Here is a 17148-nt window from a genome sequence, read left to right as displayed (position 1 = left end):
AAACTTGGTACAATTCCAGTGAATAATGTCGCTGAAATCATCAAAATATCGAATATAGGGAGGTACTGACATATGGGGGCTATAGGAAGATCCGAGCCTGCATTGGCAATTTTTTGTCACAGTCTGTAGTACCGATTACGAAGTGCAAGCACATAATTTGAAGTAATTCATCAAACTATCGAATATGGGAAACGTAGATATAGATAGCCCATTTTCAATACCAAAAGTCTTGCAGCCCAAAAACACATTTGAGGAAAATTTAATCAACCTACTTCGATTTGTTCGGAAGCTAGAGAGATTTTCCCAGACGGACAGACAGACAGACAGCCGGTCAGACATCCATCCTACTTTGTGGGGTCTAAAATGTACATTTCTAGGTGATACAAACGTAGTGACATACTTAATAATACCCTCCATACTATTGTGGGGGTATAAAAATAATAATTTTAGACCTAACAGATCTTGATCAGCGTAAAATTCTAAGAAGATTTAGCCCTGTCCGTCTGTTGTAATCACACTAGAGTCGAAACTAATTAAGAGAAGAAGTTAAAATTTGGCACAAAACAGGTTTTTTTGTGTGCAGGCAGGTCAAGTTTGAAGATGGGCTATATCGGTCCACGATATCGTATAACTTCCATATAACGGTACCCCCCTATATTTGGTATTTTTATGGTTTTAGCCACATTTTTCGAGGGAATTGTCTGAAAATCCACACAAGGGTTTTGTTCTAAGTACTTTACCGCCTGGAATAGAATTGTCTATATAGGTCTACGATATTGCATTTGTAGCCAAATTTTTCAATGGAATTGTTTTGAAATCCATGGAGTTCCTTCTGAGTACTCCACCTCCTGAAAGAGAATTGTCTATATAGGTCCACGATGATGATTTGATGATTTTAACGTATTTTAAGTTTGAAGCTCGTAATTTGTACTGCAACCTGTGACAAAAAATTACTTATGCAGGTTCACGTCTTCGTATAGCCCCCATATCGCGGTTTTCATTTATGTTGTTATATGTTGTTATGTTTTTTTGACATTTTCAAGATCTTTCAAAGTGGTGGAGGTATTAAAAGTTTGGCCCCGCCGAACTTTGCTGCTTTTTTGCTTCTCTTTATAATGCATTCAACTTAATTCTGCAACAACGAATCATTCGAAATACAATGAACAATTTTAGCATCAGCCCCTTTAGTTCTTCGGTGTAAATTATTCAAATGAACAAAATTCTTACACCAAGGTGCCTAATTGACTTATATCTACGGTATTCATAGCCACCAATGATGCCGGAGATGAAGTGGATGCAGGCAATGCAACCGCTACCTTTGTTGCCTGCACAATCGTTGGTGAAGTTTCGGCTGCCAATTTGGCAGGTCCTGATGAAAACGCCTGATGCTGCTGCCATGGCGTTAAATCGACATGTGATGAAGGACGTGTTAGGTGGGCCATATGCTGATTAAAATTCTGGCATTGCTGTATTGTCTTCACTGTTGGTGTTGATGTAGTTGTGAATGCATTAATTTCAGTTGGCTTAGGCGGTGGTGGTGGGGGTGGCATTGTTAGTTTCGTTGTTTTGCCAGTGGTCTGCATTGATGCTGTTGGCAATACAAATAGCATTGCTGTTCCTGCTGCTGAGAACGGTACTGGTGATGTAAGTGATATTGCTTCTGTTGCTTTGGTATCTGTTGTTGCCGCCGCGTGCGAATGAAACATTTGCTTCTTAATGGTTTTGGCATTTTGAACGTGTAATGATGTCGACATGTTTTTATCTATCGCCACACAGACGGGTGACATTGCCCTTGTCGGATCTGGTGTATTGTAGAATCTCGCTGCTGTTGGTTCCTGTCCTTCGTTGGGGGGTACTGTGAACTCCTCTAATTCCTCTAAAAGTTGTAAACAGTGTGTAGACTGAGGACGTAATGGCTTAGCCACATTTGTTAATGGAGCAACTTGTCCCTCATTATTGGCCACAAAATCCGGATTTAATTGTCGTTCCTCGTTTGTTTGTTGTTGCGGATGATGATGATGATGATGATGCGTTAATGCTGTGACGCCACTCATTTGTGGAGCCGCATGAACTAATTGTTCTGCATTTGAATGCCTTAATGGAATTGATGTTTTCATCCTTTGTTGTTCGCAATTTGGTTTGGATATTAATTTTTGCAATTGCACAACTTCTTCCACCGACTTGATATTATTTATCAGCAATACTTTTTGTGTTGCTTCCTTTGATGTATCCAACAATGGCTGATGATGATGCTGCTGCTGCAAGCCACTGGCATTTTTTTCATTTTCCAAATTTTGTTGCCGTGCGGTTAGTGCTTCTTCTTGTTCGTCGTCGCCTTGCTGCTGCCTCAAGTATTCCAAACTCAAACGCTCCAATATCGCCAGTTTCTTTTGCAGTTGTTCATTTGTTTCCATCAATGTGGCCTCCACCCGTCTTATATTGCCGCATTGCAGAGCTAGATTGTTGTCCAATTTGTCCATTTCCAATTGTACCTCCTTTTGCGTTTGATTGGCCTTCTTCAGCTGATGCTTCCGTATCTTCGCATGTAATTTTGCAGCCAACTCTTCTTCCCTTTGCAGTTGTTTGTTTAGCGTGTAAACCTTCTCCAACCAGAATATTTGCAATTCAATTTCCGTCTGATTGCGACTGACGACGTCTTCGCCATTTAATTTAAAATCCTGCTCTTCCTCGAATATACTTCCGGGTATATTTGTTGTATTGTTGTTGTAATGTTGCCTTGCAACCTTTTCAAATTTATCTTTTGTCCGCTGCATGCCACTGGCTGAGAGCTTCGTTTCAATATTCGAGGATTTTTCTTTAGCTCGTTTCTTCCTTTTGTCCTTTTTACTATCTTTGGGCTTAAAATTATCCAGTATATCCATTGTTAATGTGTCCTTCGTGGATGTGTGTGTGGTAGTCTCACAGAACTGCTGGCATGGTTCATCTTGAAAATATAAAAAAAAAAACCAAAATAATGAATTGAAAAAAGTGAAATCATAATTCGGTAAATACATTTCGTAATTATTTGTTTGAACGAATTTTAATTTGCGTATATTAATTATCTTGATATCATAAATAGTTTGTAAATCTGAGGACGTATAAGTAATGTCGTATGAGTAATGTGTATGTGTGGGTGTGTGTATGCATAATTCATCATCTGGACATCAATAAAATATTAACAGAATACACATGGAATTTCGGTTAAATATTTCGAGTAAAGTTGGCCTTCATTACTTGGATTATTGCAGTTAATTCAATATTTCTGATTTTACGGACAGCAACGTTTAATTATTAATGCGGTGAAGGATGAATTGCTTGCCAAAGGGAAAATTAATTTTTTTTCTTTGTCGTATGTTCTTTATAGACTTAATAAAAAAAGGCTTAAAAATTTTCTTGACATTTTCAGAGAATGTAAAGGCGCTTTATGCAGTAAAACCGGTTAAATGGGATTTTTAATTTGTCGAAATTCAGGGCGTTACGTCTGTGAATATCGACCGTTCTTATTGTAATCCAATATTAGTGAAATCGCGAATTTCACACGAAAGTCAAAGAAAATAGCTCATTTACTCAAAGAGCGAGACACATCGAAGAAAATCGATTTTAAGTTAAAAAAAAAACTCGTTTTAGTTCATCTAAATTTCCAGAAAATACCAAGCATGGTTCAAGTAAAACTCATAAATTCAATTAACTTTATATTGATTTATTACATAATTCAGGTAACTATGGCTCTAAAAATATCAAAATGAAAATTATACACCCGATAAAGTAGAATTGTGGCAAAAATTTAAATTGCTAATTCAAAACGCGCATTTTTTGAGTCATCCAACTCTTTGAGTAATTGAGCGAAATATGATAAACATTGCAGGACAATTAATGTTTTCCATAATAAAAAGGAAACTATAGCAGATTGTGAAAGTAGAGCTAAAAATAGCAAGTTCCCCCTTATATCACATTTCTTGAAATTTTTCGGATTAAGTTTCCTTGATATCCATTAATTTTAGATGTACAAAGTCTTCGACAATATTACAGACAAAAACACAGGAATTATATTGGTAGAAAGTGTTAATCCTCCGATTAGACAACAAAGTGATCAGTTTGGTTCTTTTTAAAAAAATATTTGTCATAAAATTATACTATAGGTCCTAGAGGTCGTCAAAAGTGTAAATCTTACCGAAATTTGAGTACGTATACATATCATTTTAGAAGAATGACTTCAAAGACAAAAATATTCTTCATCAAATTTCAGTCACCAAAGGAAATAAATCTTTATTTCCATCGAATATCAAAAACAAGTAAGCAACGTAAGCAAAGGTCATAAGCAACCTTATGTCGAAATCCATTGTGGAAAATTTCGCTTTTGAAATTATGTCATGGAGCACTACCCAGATATTACCCTTATCATTTTGACCAAGGACATTTGCGCAATATTTACGCACTCCGTCGTGCTGTTAGTTGTTGTGGGCCATTTTACAGCTAAATATAATCCAATGGTCATCCAAAATGCTAGAATTCTTCCCTGTCCTTAACTATCTTCTCAGGCGTGTCGATTGGCTTAAATTGTGTGATCAGAAAATTGTTTTCTGTTTTTGGTTCATTTGTACGCCTATATATTCTGCGATCATATCCAAAAGCAAGAGGCTCCTTTGTACCCCCTAATTTAAACTCATCTATATGATTTGATTGTCTAGGATATTTGGTTATACCAACGTAGTCAACATAAACAAGTAAAAAAGCTGCACCATTTGGAACGACTGCGGCAATTCTCAAAAACAATAAAATCCATTTAAAATGCTGTTAAAATCCTAAAAATACCGAATCTAGCTGTTATATTAGGGTCTATACGACGACATGAGCCTGTATAGGTACCTTTTGTCATAAGCCATTATAATATTTAAATGCGAAAATTAAAAAAACAAAATCGGTGAATAATGTAGCTAAAATCATCAAAATACCGAATATCGGGAGGTACCGTTATATGGGGGCTATACGAAGACGTGGATCTGCAAAGACAATTTTCTGTCTTCGGCTGTAGTATCCATAACGAACTTCAAATATAAAATTTAAAACAATTCCGGTGAATAATATCGCTAAAATTATGAAAATACCGAATATCGGAAGGTGTCGTTATATATCAAAACGTAGGTCCACATGGCCCATTTTCAATGCCAAAAGACATAATATACATTTGAGTAAAATTTTATCAATCTACTTCAATTCCTTCGGAAATCGTTTTATCGACATAGAATTTTATGCTGATCCAGAATATATATACAGGGTTGCCCATATTCGACGGACACATGCGCCCATTCCAATCGACGAGGCTTGTCCGCAGGCAACATTCTTTGCGTCAATTGAATTTTGTACGGGAACAAATGCAAATCAATGCGAATAATCCGTTGTAAAGTGGACCGAGCCATGCCCAACTGCTGAGAACGGCGTTTTTGGGATGTTCTTGGGGACCTCTCAACACTGGCTCGTACGGCAGCGATATTCTCGGCCGATCGCCTTGGTCGACTTTTGTATGGCCTCTTCGGATTAGAAAGAGACTTACCAGTCGAAAATTTTTCGTATAAACGCTTAATGGTGTTCTTAGAAGGTGCACTTCCCACCTTTTTTAATGTTTTAAAAGCACGTTGAGTTTTTACAATTGACTTCTTCTGTTGAATATAAATTTCAACTATTTCAGAGCGCTCGCGTGGCGTGTATTGGTTCATGGTAAAAATCTGCTTGGACTGACGCTTCAAACGCGGTATGTCATTAAGCGATGTGACATCTCTGTCAAAAGTTATGGCGTTGCCAGATGGGTCCGTCGAATATGGGCAACCCTGTATACTTTGTGGGGTCTAAAACGTATATTTCGAGGTGTTACAAACGGAATGACAAACTTAATATACCCTCCATACTATGGTGGAGGGTATAAAAAGCCAGACATTCGCCTTTTGTGTACTTCGGATATCGCCTATAAGTAATGTTAGTATTTTTTCACACAAAAGTAGTGGTCCATTCTACCCGCTGACCTAAACTCTAACTTCATGCGAGATTTTGTGTCCTTTGGTTTCTATTTGTGACATTTATAACGTCTGCGAAATGTTCCTTTTTAGTTGTTGGTCCATTTCAACCCCTAACTATATTGTGGATATCTTTGAAAACAATAGGCCTAGCCCTTCTGAGCCGAACCCTACCACTTGTGAACATTTTCGTGAGGATCGGACAATAATTGCAATCTGTATAGAATAACCCCAACCTGTGTTGTAAGGTGAAAAACTATTACAAAGGCTACAGTCGAGCGGGGCCGACCGTTGAATACCCTACAACACTATAATAAACCATACAGTTTATACAGGCGAGATACTCGAAAGAACTCCACAATGTTTCGTTCTCTAATTTTCGGATAATAGCAGCTTAAACTAATTTGCTCATTTCCAATTTATTGGTAGATGTCGCTGGAATGGACATTTTCGTATTTAGTCTACAAAAGTTAGCAAACTATTTCACACATTGAATATTTTGGATGGCCATCCGAAACTGCTTGGCTTTTGCAATGTGCGGTAACCCCCATTCAAATGTGCGTGAGGATCGGGCGATAATTACGACCTGCTGACAATTTGGCAGTTTTTTGATCCATTTCAACCCCTAAATATATAGCGATCATCTCCAAAAAGAGTAGGCATCTATTCTGACCCTCATCTTATCCCCATGCAAAATTTCGTAAGTATCTGTATATGATATCCTAATATCCTAACTACTTAGTTTTGATAGCTGTAGAAATATTACCAAATGTTTAATTCAAAATGAAAATATGCCAAAAATATGACAAAATTGAAAAAATATGAGAAAATATTACAAAATCAATATTTTCGTTATTAGAGAGATATTTTTATGCAATTTTTTTAGAGGTTTTTTTTCCTGCCAAGAGGTCATTTTGAATTAATGACAACTGTCGAAATCAGTTCAGCCGTTCTCGACATATAAGAGATCTTTCAAGCATATCTTTTTTGATAGACATATATATCGCACATATTTTGCTATATATCCGATTTGTTGGATGTTAACATCAATATAAAGGTCAGAAGTAACCTTGTGATGGCTTTGTGACTTCGCCGGGATTTAAAAAATTCACTGTTTAATGAAAAAAATTGAATTTTTTCAACACAAAAGACATGGTCTATTTTACCCGCTAAATATAATCCGATAACCACCCAAATTGGTAGACTTCTTTCCCGCCCTAAACTCTAGCTACATGCTACATTCCGCGTCGATTGGTCTATAATTGCGACCTGTATAGCCACTGCAAAATCCGACATTTTTTCAGTATTTGGTCCATTTCAACCCCTAAACATTTGGCGATCATCTCCAAAAGAAATAGGCTTCAATTCTGACCCTAACCCCACCTTCGTGCAAAATTTCGTAAGGATCGGGCCATAATTGCGACCTGTAGAGTGATTAAATATTATGCCATCATCCAGAAATTTCGTGAAGATCAGGATATAATTGCGACCTGTAGAGTGATTACAAATTAACATGGAAAGACGAACGGACATACATACATAGCTAGATCGACTCAGCTCGGCGAGATAAGAAAATCTATATATACTTTCCAATGTGGGAAACCAATATTTCGAGGTGTTTCATAATTTTTGGCCCAATCAAACTTATAATACCCCCAACACATAGTATTGTAGAGTATAAATTTTAAAGTCAATATTCCCAAAAAAAAAAAACAAGTAAAAAATATTTAAATGAGCCGGGTCGAGCTTTTTATACCCACCACCAGTGGGCTAATCTAAATTCAAACATGTATCTGAATTCAAACATGTTCCACTAGTTTTAAGTGGAAGTGAGTGAGGCCGTTATATGGGGAACCTATGTAACCAACTTTGTAATACAGTGATTGTTATCTATTGCGAGTCTTAAATGGCAAATTTGAAAAAAAAAATCGTGGGCAAATGTGGCTAGCATTATCAAATTACCGAATATCTATGGGTAACTTTACATGTGCGCTATAGGAAAACTACAAATGCCAATTTTTAGATAAATCAGTGCAGCCAATATTATTTGTTGTAGACTTTTAAAATTTGTATTGTGTCTAGGATGGTTGGTATTGAAAATGAGATATATCGACCCAGGTTTTGGGATATGTAATGGTAGCTGCCCATAGCCCATTAGCCACATTCTTCACCAATTTGTAGTAAAATTAGTATTTGTAGTTCGGTGACAGAACATTGGTTATGTATGTCCTCGTTTTCATATAGCCCCCTATAACCGTACCTCCCGATATTCGTTATTTTGACCAATTGTTATTTGTATTTCGTCCATATAAGGGAATCTCACAATATTCAGTATTTTAATCACATTTTCGAACAAATCTTTTTTTTAAATTCAGTACTTAGAGTTTGTAATGGGAATCGGGCGAAACCGTTATATGGGTGTTATACCGAAACATTTTACCCTTATGCCTCAATTAGTTCGAAAAACAGACTCATTGCAACATACAGACTGATATCATTAAATCGACTTAGAATTCAAGAGCGTCTAAAATAGTTATTTCCTGGAGCTATAAAGTGAGTTAGTATACCCTCAATAGTATGCCAAGTCATGAAATTGAAACAACTCGAAAAAGCCCTCAGAAGTTTTTCTGGGTGTATTTTTTTTTCTCACCAGGAAATTACTGTGTTCATAATCCTAGTTGGTAATTAATAATATTATTATTATTACTAATTAACTAAAATTACCCGATATTTTTGGGATTTTTTATGAACTATGTATGTTTTTGATAGTTCCGTAAAAAATTATAAATCTAGCCATCATTCTGTTTGTAGGATAAAGTCCTGCATAGCCTTTACATACTTATTTCAATATAAAATATGCACTGCATGCAAAGGCTTATGAATGTTATTTACCCGCTTTATAAGACTGACACAAGGTAATCGTAAAAACAACAACACCAACATGTTAATTTATGTGTGTATGTAGGTGTGTCGACATTGAGACGACATTTGAGCCTCGTAGAAAAAATGAGAAAACCGTATATGACCTATTTAAGAATGATATGAAATGCGCAGTAAAAGTAAACAACAACAACAACTACTACTACCCAAAGCCTGAAAAATGCTTTAACCAAAATGAAAGTCCTTCAGAAGAGCAGTCTTTGAGACAACAAAACCAAAGCAAACGAAGAAAATGTGGCAACAAGATACAAATTAAAATAATTAAGTATGTATAAAGGAGTATTTTGCAAAGTCTCTTGTGCAAAATTGTGACAGACTAAGATTCCACTTTGTCTTCGTTCCAGATCCAACATTGAGATTTACTTGGGGAAATAAATGATGGGATTTGTAAGGAAAAAATTTGATAACAAATGACGCAGTGACAGTAAACACGACCAAAATTTGTTGGGAAATTAATTAAAGAGATTCGCGTTTACTCTTGACCATGAGAAGAAGAAAATTGAGCTCCGCCAGCTCGTGGGGGTTGTCAACGCATTGTTTAATTAATTATTTTATTAATTTACAACCTTTTATTATTTTTTTATTCGCTTCATTTTTTTTCAAAGTTTGCGCTTCACAGTATATAGAATCTCGTTCTACAAAAATATTTGGCATAAACCCCATACGAAAGTTCGATGTTTAGATAAGGAACTTCAAGCTTGGGAGCAGGTCATATTTTGGTTAGAAAGCAAGTAAGCATAGGCTTAAGTCGGATGGGACGGATAGTTTGATACCCTACGAAACTACAATTTGCGCAAAAAAAGTTCTGCAGATCTGACAAACAATTTGGAGCTGATCTAGCGATGTCCGTCCGTCCGTCTGTCTGGCTGATTTGATCCAAACTCGTAATATTATTGTCCACGATTTTCCTCCAACTTTGCAAATCCTAATATTTACATCAGTGCTAGGTCAGGTACGTAAATAGACAACATCCGTCCACTCCATCAAGTACATCCCCCACAAAGGGTCAACGTTTAGAACTTTTGAACTTTTATAAAATTTGATATAAAAGTCCGATTGTCTTCAAATTTGACATATAACAATACTTTTATTAATCCAAGGTCTGGTGTGAAGATGAAATATATCGGTCCACTCCTCCACTCCAAAGGGTCACAATTTACTTTACTTATATCTGTCATTGCTCGCGAAACAAGACTGTGATTCTTTTTCAACTTGCTATATCTAAATATTTCTCTTCAGAAATCTAATATGATATCTGAATATGTTATTTATCGGAATTTATGATTTCGCATAAAAGTAAATATAAATGATCGATTTCCTTCAAATTTTGAACATATCAATATTTTTATCTGTATTAGATGAAGTATGAAAATGGAATTTGTCGGTCCGCTATACCTGTTACCTCACGCTTATATTCACATTTTTCAAAAATTTGCACACATCTCATATAAAGTATAGGAAGTAATCGGTATAGTCCATCTGGCATGATCTGGCACGTTGTAATGTTTTTATCAGTCCTAGGAGTCTTCCCCATAAAGGGAATCTTCCCCATAAAGGGTCAACAGTTTGAATAATCATCACTCAAGGCTTTATGTGGAAAAAATGGAATGAACCATAAAAAGATGACAATATTTATTTGAACCACAATCACCGATTTAGACTCGACTCGAGAAAACATCCTAACCTCCGTTTCTATCACTTGATATCAAAGTTTATTTATAATCTCTGCAAACAGATATATAGAGCTGTCTCATCTTCAACATGTAAAAAGGCAGCTAAGTTCGGCCAGGTCTAGTTTTTAATACCCTCCCCCATTTTGAAGGATCTTGAATAATTTCAAAAAAATCTGTCGAAAAAATGTGAATCTGAAAACGGTTATATGGGGAATGTCCGAAGACATGGACCTGCATAAGTAATTTTTTTCATAAGCTGTAGTTTCGATTCCGAACTTAAAATACCAAATTTGAAAGAATTTCATTAAATAATGTTGCTAATATCGTCTAAATGCCAAATAAAGGGAGATACCGTTGTATGTGGGCTATACAATAGACAATTTTTTGGGCATAGGTTGTAGTACTCATTACGAGCTTCAAACTTTAAATACAAAATTTAAAGCAATTGCGGACAAAATGCGGGTAAAGTCATAAAAATACCGAATATCGGGGGGTACCGTTATATGGGGGCTACACGGTAAAGTACCCACAAAGAACTCCTAGTGTAGAATTTCAGACGATTCTATTGAAAATGTGGTAAAATCATGAAAATACCGAATATCGAGGGGTACCGTTATATGGGGGCCATGCGATATCGTGGACCGATATAGCTTGCGCACAAAAGACTAATCTGTACGAAATTTAGCTTCCTATCTTAATTCGTTTTGAATGCACGCTGATTAAGAATATATATACTTTAGGTCTAAAATTATTATTTTGATGAGTTAGAAACGGAATGACGACCTTAATATACCCTTCATACTATGTATGGTGGAGGGTAAAAAACAGGGTCACTAACAAAGCCATAAAGAGCAAATATGCCTCTACAGGCTCTTTACATAATTGTCAAGACTTCCACTTCTACAAGGACTTTTCCAACTCGACGACGTGGACCTGCATAGACAAGCTATTACAATATTCAAATGCGAAACTTGAAAAAAAACTGTTTATAATGTAGCTAAAATCATCAAAATACCGAATATAGGAGGTACCATGGGGGTTATAAAACATAGACCTGCACAAACAATTTTCTGTCATAGGCTGTAGTATTTATTGCGAACTTTAAATACTAAATTTGAAATAGTTCCGGCAAATAATGTTTCTAAAATCATCAAAATACCCAATATCGGGAGATACCGTTATATGGGGGCTATACGAAGTCGTGGACCTACATGGCTCATTTTTTGTCTTAGAATGTAGTACCAAATACCAAAATTGAAACAATTCCTGTATATAATGTCGCTAAAATCATCAAAATACGGAATATCGTGGGATACCGTTATATGGGGGCTGTATGAAGTCGTGATCCTACATGGCTCATTTTCAATACCGAAAATCCTGCAGACATTATACACATTTGAGTAAAATTTTATCAACCTACTTTATTTCGTTCGGAAGCTAGAGTGATTTCCACAGACGGACAGACGGACGGACATTGTTAAATCGACATAGAAGAGGGTATAAAAAAATGACAGTCAATCCTGTTTTACATTTTAATTTGATAACAAATATTGCTTAAAAACGAATATACAAACATTTTATTAATAACATATAGTAGACAGGAAACATCTTTAAAATCCTATGGTTAAAATGTGTGAAGCTATTACGTAACACCCTTTGCCACATTCTCAGTAATATCAATAGTATTAAGAAACGGCACACACACAATTTTCGATAATCCGTTTGAAGGAAAAAAAAAAAACATTCAAACTGCATAAGCCTTGCCATTACACCAGGGAATTATTGACTTATACGGATTGTTGTTCCAAACAGAATTACTGAACAAACAAACAAAAAATGTAACAAACTTACTTTAATCCATTCAAGAATTTTCCATAAAATCATTGTTGGAATTTTAATATAAGAATGCGCGAATTGAGAAAAATAGGTGAAATATGTGAGTGTTTTGAATGTGAAAGAATTTATATATGCATATATGGAAAACATTTATAATATATAAGATCGACTATGGTGGTGACATCATGTGCATGATAACGACTATTATGCAACACTTAGAGAACATTATAATTTTAAACTAAATATGCACAGGGTGAGATAAAAAACTGCAACAAAGTCAGACGCCATAGTTTTTACATTCTTTTTATACCCTCCACCATATTATGGCGGGTATATTAACTTTGTCATTCCGTTTGTAACTCCTCGAAATACTCATGTCAGACCCTAAGACAGAAAATTGTCTGTGCAGGTCCACGTCTTCGTATAGCCCCCATATAACGGTACCTCCCTATATTCAGTATGTTGATGATTTTAGCGACATTATTCACCGGAATTGTTTCAAAATTGGTCTTTGAAGTTCGTTATGGGAACTACAGTCTGTGACAGAAAACTGCCTGTGCGGGTCCAGGTCTTCGTATAGGCCCCATATATCGGTACCTCCCTATATTCGGTATTTTGACGATTTTAGGTACAATACCCACCGAAATTGTTTGAGATGTGGTATTTGAAGTTCGTAATAGATGCTACAGCCTGTGACAGAAAATTGTCTATGCTGGTCCAGGTCTTCGCACAGCTTCAATTTAACGGCACCTCCTTATATACGATATTTTGATGATTTTAGCTACATTATTCACCGTTTACTTCAAGTTTCGAATTTGAAAATGGTAATGGCTTATGACAAACAATGCCAATGTATGTCCACGTCGTATAGACCCCAATATAACGGCTATATTCGGTATTTTTAAAATTTTAACAGAATTTTTTAAGGATTTTATTTTTTGAAAATTTCCAAATTCGTTGCAAATGGTGGAGGGTATTAAAAGTTCGGCCCGGCCGAACATACTGCTTTTTAACTTGTTTAATTTTATTAAAGGTAAAGCCATTGAAATTCCAAAAAGGGCAAGAACATACACCGCAACAGAAAGAAAATAGACTCAAAATAGCTAAAGAGTTGCTTCGCTTGGTCGAAACAGGCGAACTAACGAATTTGGTTTTTTCCGTTGAAGAAACACTCGTTGTTCAGCAGTTTGTAAACAAACAAAATTATCGTGTTTACTTGCCAAAGAGGTCAGCTGAAATTGTGCAGTTCGGTTGGCCACCAAAACTCAAGCGCCGGCAATGGTGATGGTGTGGGCCGCCATTACTTCCGATGGTAGCTCTCCGCTCGTATTAATCAACCGTGGCATCAGAATAAATGCCGAATATTATCGCGAAAATATTCTGGAGGGCACGAAAACATTTTGGCCTCAGACCTTCGACAATCCAAAAGGACTCAGCACCATCGCACTCAGCAAGCGCAACCAAGAATTGTTACAAAATGAGGTTCCGCGCTTCATTTCCAGAGCACAATGGCCACCAAAATCTCCGGATACCAATTCGTTGGACTATTGATTCTGGAGTATTTTGAAAAGCAAGGTTGGCATTAAAAAATAGCAAATACCAAAGTGTCGATCACCTGAAGCATGCGCTTTGCCGTGAAGGGTTTCATTGACAGTTTGAAGGCCATAATTCGTGTCAAAGGTGACCAATACGAACAAATCTAAACTTGTTCAAAAATTTGATGCTATTTCCGACATTTTTCCAAAATTAAAAAAAATGTATGAATTATGGCGTTTGACTTAGTTGCAGTTTTTTATCTTACCCTGCATATTTTCGCCCGATTTGCCTTTTTAATGTAACACAAATGGTTTATATTATCCCAAACAGAATATAAACAAGTGTGTCAAATTTGGTGAAAATCGGTTCAGATATAGCTATAGCTCCCATATACATATATGTATAGTGACAGTTTATAAGGAATATGTTACCTTTGATATCGTCACTCAAAAATTATGCTTTTTAGGAGATTTTTGCATAAACTCACATCGAGTAAGTCTCTAATAATAAATTTGATCCTTAATATACATGAATTCCTTGCGTTTAGATAGGGTTTAGACTTTTGACGTCTTCTAGGGCCTATGGTAGAATTTTATGACAATAAATTTTGTTGGATATTTTGACTTGTCACGATCCCGTTTATAGAGAGGTTTTAACCATATATTAACAAAATACCAATCAAAAACCCTATCTTGCTTAAAAACTAATTTTCCTTATTATACCCTACAACACTATGTGTTGGGGGTATTATAAGTTTGATTGGGCCAGAATTTATGTAACACCTCGAAATATTGGTTTCCCATATAGGAAAGTATATATGGATCTTCCTAGCTCGCCGAGCTGAGTCGATCTAGCTATGTATGTCCGTCCGTCCGTCTGTCCGTCTGTCCATGTTAATTTGTAATCACGCTACAGGTCGCAATTATGGCCCGATCCTTACGAAATTTTGCACGAAGGTGGGGTTAGGGTCAGAATAGAAGCCTATTTCTTTCGGAGATGATCGCCAAATGTTTAGGGGTTGAAATGGACCAAATACTGAAAAAATATCGGATTTTGCAGTAGCTATACAGGTCGCAATTATAGACCAATCGACGCGGAATTTCGTATGTAGCTAGGGTTTAGGGCGGGGAAGAAGCCTACCAATTAGGCTGGTCATCGGATAATATTTGGCGGGTAAAATATACCATATCTTTTGTGTTGAAAAAATTCAACATTTTTTATTAAACCGCGAATATTTTAAATCCCGGCGAAATCACTAAGCCATGACAAGGTTACTTCTGACCTTTACATTGATGTTAACATCCAACAAATCAGATATATAGCAAAATATGTGCGATATATATGTCTATCAAAGAAGATATGCTTGAAAGATCTCTTATATGTCGAGAACGGCTGAACTGATTTCGACAGTTCTCTTTAATTCAGAATGGGCTCTTGGCAACGTCTAAAAAAATTGCATAAAAATATCTCTCTAAAAATGAAAATATTGATTTTGTAACATTTTCTCATATTTTTTCAATTTTGTCATATTTTTGGCATATTTATACCCTACAACACTATGTGTTGGGGGTATTATAATTATACCCTACAACACTATGTGTTGGGGGTATTATAAGTTTGATTGGGCCAAAAATTATGTAACACCTCGAAATATTGGTTTCCCACATAGGAAAGTATATATGGATCTTCCTAGCTCGCCGAGCTGAGTCGATCTAGCTATGTATGTCCGTCCGTCCGTCTGTCCGTCTGTCCGTCTGTCCATGTTAATTTGTAATCACTCTACAGGTCGCAATTATGGCCCGATCGTCACGAAATTTAGAATGGAGGTGGGGCTAGGGTCAGAATAGAACCCTATTTCTTTTGGAGATGGTCGCATAACATTTAGGGGTCCAAATGGACCAAAAACTGAAAAAATGTCGGATTTTGCAGTAGCTATACAGGTCGCAATTATAGACCAATCGACGCGGAACTTCGCATGTTGCTAGAGTTTAGGGCGGGGAAGAAGCCTATCAATTTGGGTGGTCATCGGATAACATTTAGCGGGTAAAATAAACCATATCTTTTTTGTTGAAAAAATTCAAAATTTTTCATTAAACCGCGAAAATTTTATATCCCGGGGAAATCACAAAGCCATGACAAGGTTACTTCTGATCTTTACATTGATCTAAAAGATCCAAAAAATCGAATATATAGCAAATATGTGCGATATATATGTCTATCAAAGAAGATATGCATGTAAGATCTCATACATGTCGAGAACGGCTGAACTGATTTCGACAGTTCTCATTAATTCAGAATGGCCTCTTGGCAGGAAAGGAAAAACGTCTAAAAAACGCATACAAATATCTCTCTAAAGACGAAAATATTGATTTTGTAACATTTTCTCATATTTTTTCAATTTTCTCATATTTTTGGCATATTTTCATTTTGAATTAAACATTTGGTAATATTTCTACAGCTAACAAAACTAAGTAGTTAGGATATCAGGATATCATATACAGATCGCATTTATGGCCCGATCCTTACGAAATTTTGCATGGGAATAAGATGAGGGTCTGAATAGAAGCCTACTCTTTTTGGAGATGATCGCCATATATTTAGGGGTTGAAATGAACCAAAAAGTGCAAAATTGTCAGCAGGTCGTAATTATCGCTCGATCCTCACGCACATTGGCCATCCAAAAATATTCAATGTGTGAAATAGTTTGCCAACTTTTGTAGACAAAATACGAAAATGTCCATTCCAGTGACTCTTTGTAGAATTCACAAATACAGGAAAGACGCACTTCTGACTATTTCGTTAATGCTGATTTCGTTGAAGAATATAGTCAAATTTCTGTATCTCATATAGATGCGTTTCAGTCAAAAACCAATAATAAATGTTAATCTTTTGCCACATTATTATAGAGATTATAGGTCTTTGGGAAATAATGGTTCCAGATCTAGGGAGACCATTTACGTGCATTTTAAGTTGCTATTATTCGAAAATTAGAGAACGAAACCTGATGGTTTTCTTTTATTATTTGTCACAATATCTTGTAAAATTCATTCGAGTATCTCGCCTATATAAACTGTATCACTTATTATAGTGTTGTAGGGTATTCAATGGTCGGCCCCGCTCGACTGTAGCCTTTGCTTACTTGTTTCATTTTGAAT

At 36.0% G+C, this 17148-nt stretch overlaps 1 protein-coding gene across 1 annotated transcript in view; it reads right to left on the bottom strand.

The window, feature by feature from the left end:
- Positions 1-498: 498 nt before the first annotated feature.
- LOC101899308 (uncharacterized) overlaps positions 499-17148 on the bottom strand; it is a 37114-nt gene continuing 20464 nt past the window's right edge. Inside the window, exon 4 of the mRNA XM_005185633.4 lies at positions 499-2944. Within this exon, the coding sequence (XP_005185690.1) occupies positions 1224-2944 (1721 nt within the window). The 3' untranslated portion in view covers positions 499-1223. The remainder of the gene's footprint in view (positions 2945-17148) is intronic.

The sequence above is a fragment of the Musca domestica genome, unplaced genomic scaffold (assembly GCF_030504385.1).
Source record: "Musca domestica strain aabys unplaced genomic scaffold, Musca_domestica.polishedcontigs.V.1.1 29, whole genome shotgun sequence".
Classification (NCBI taxonomy): domain Eukaryota; kingdom Metazoa; phylum Arthropoda; class Insecta; order Diptera; family Muscidae; genus Musca; species Musca domestica.
The sequence above is the reverse complement of the archived record's forward strand: the minus strand, read 5'-3'. Positions and strand labels throughout refer to the sequence as shown.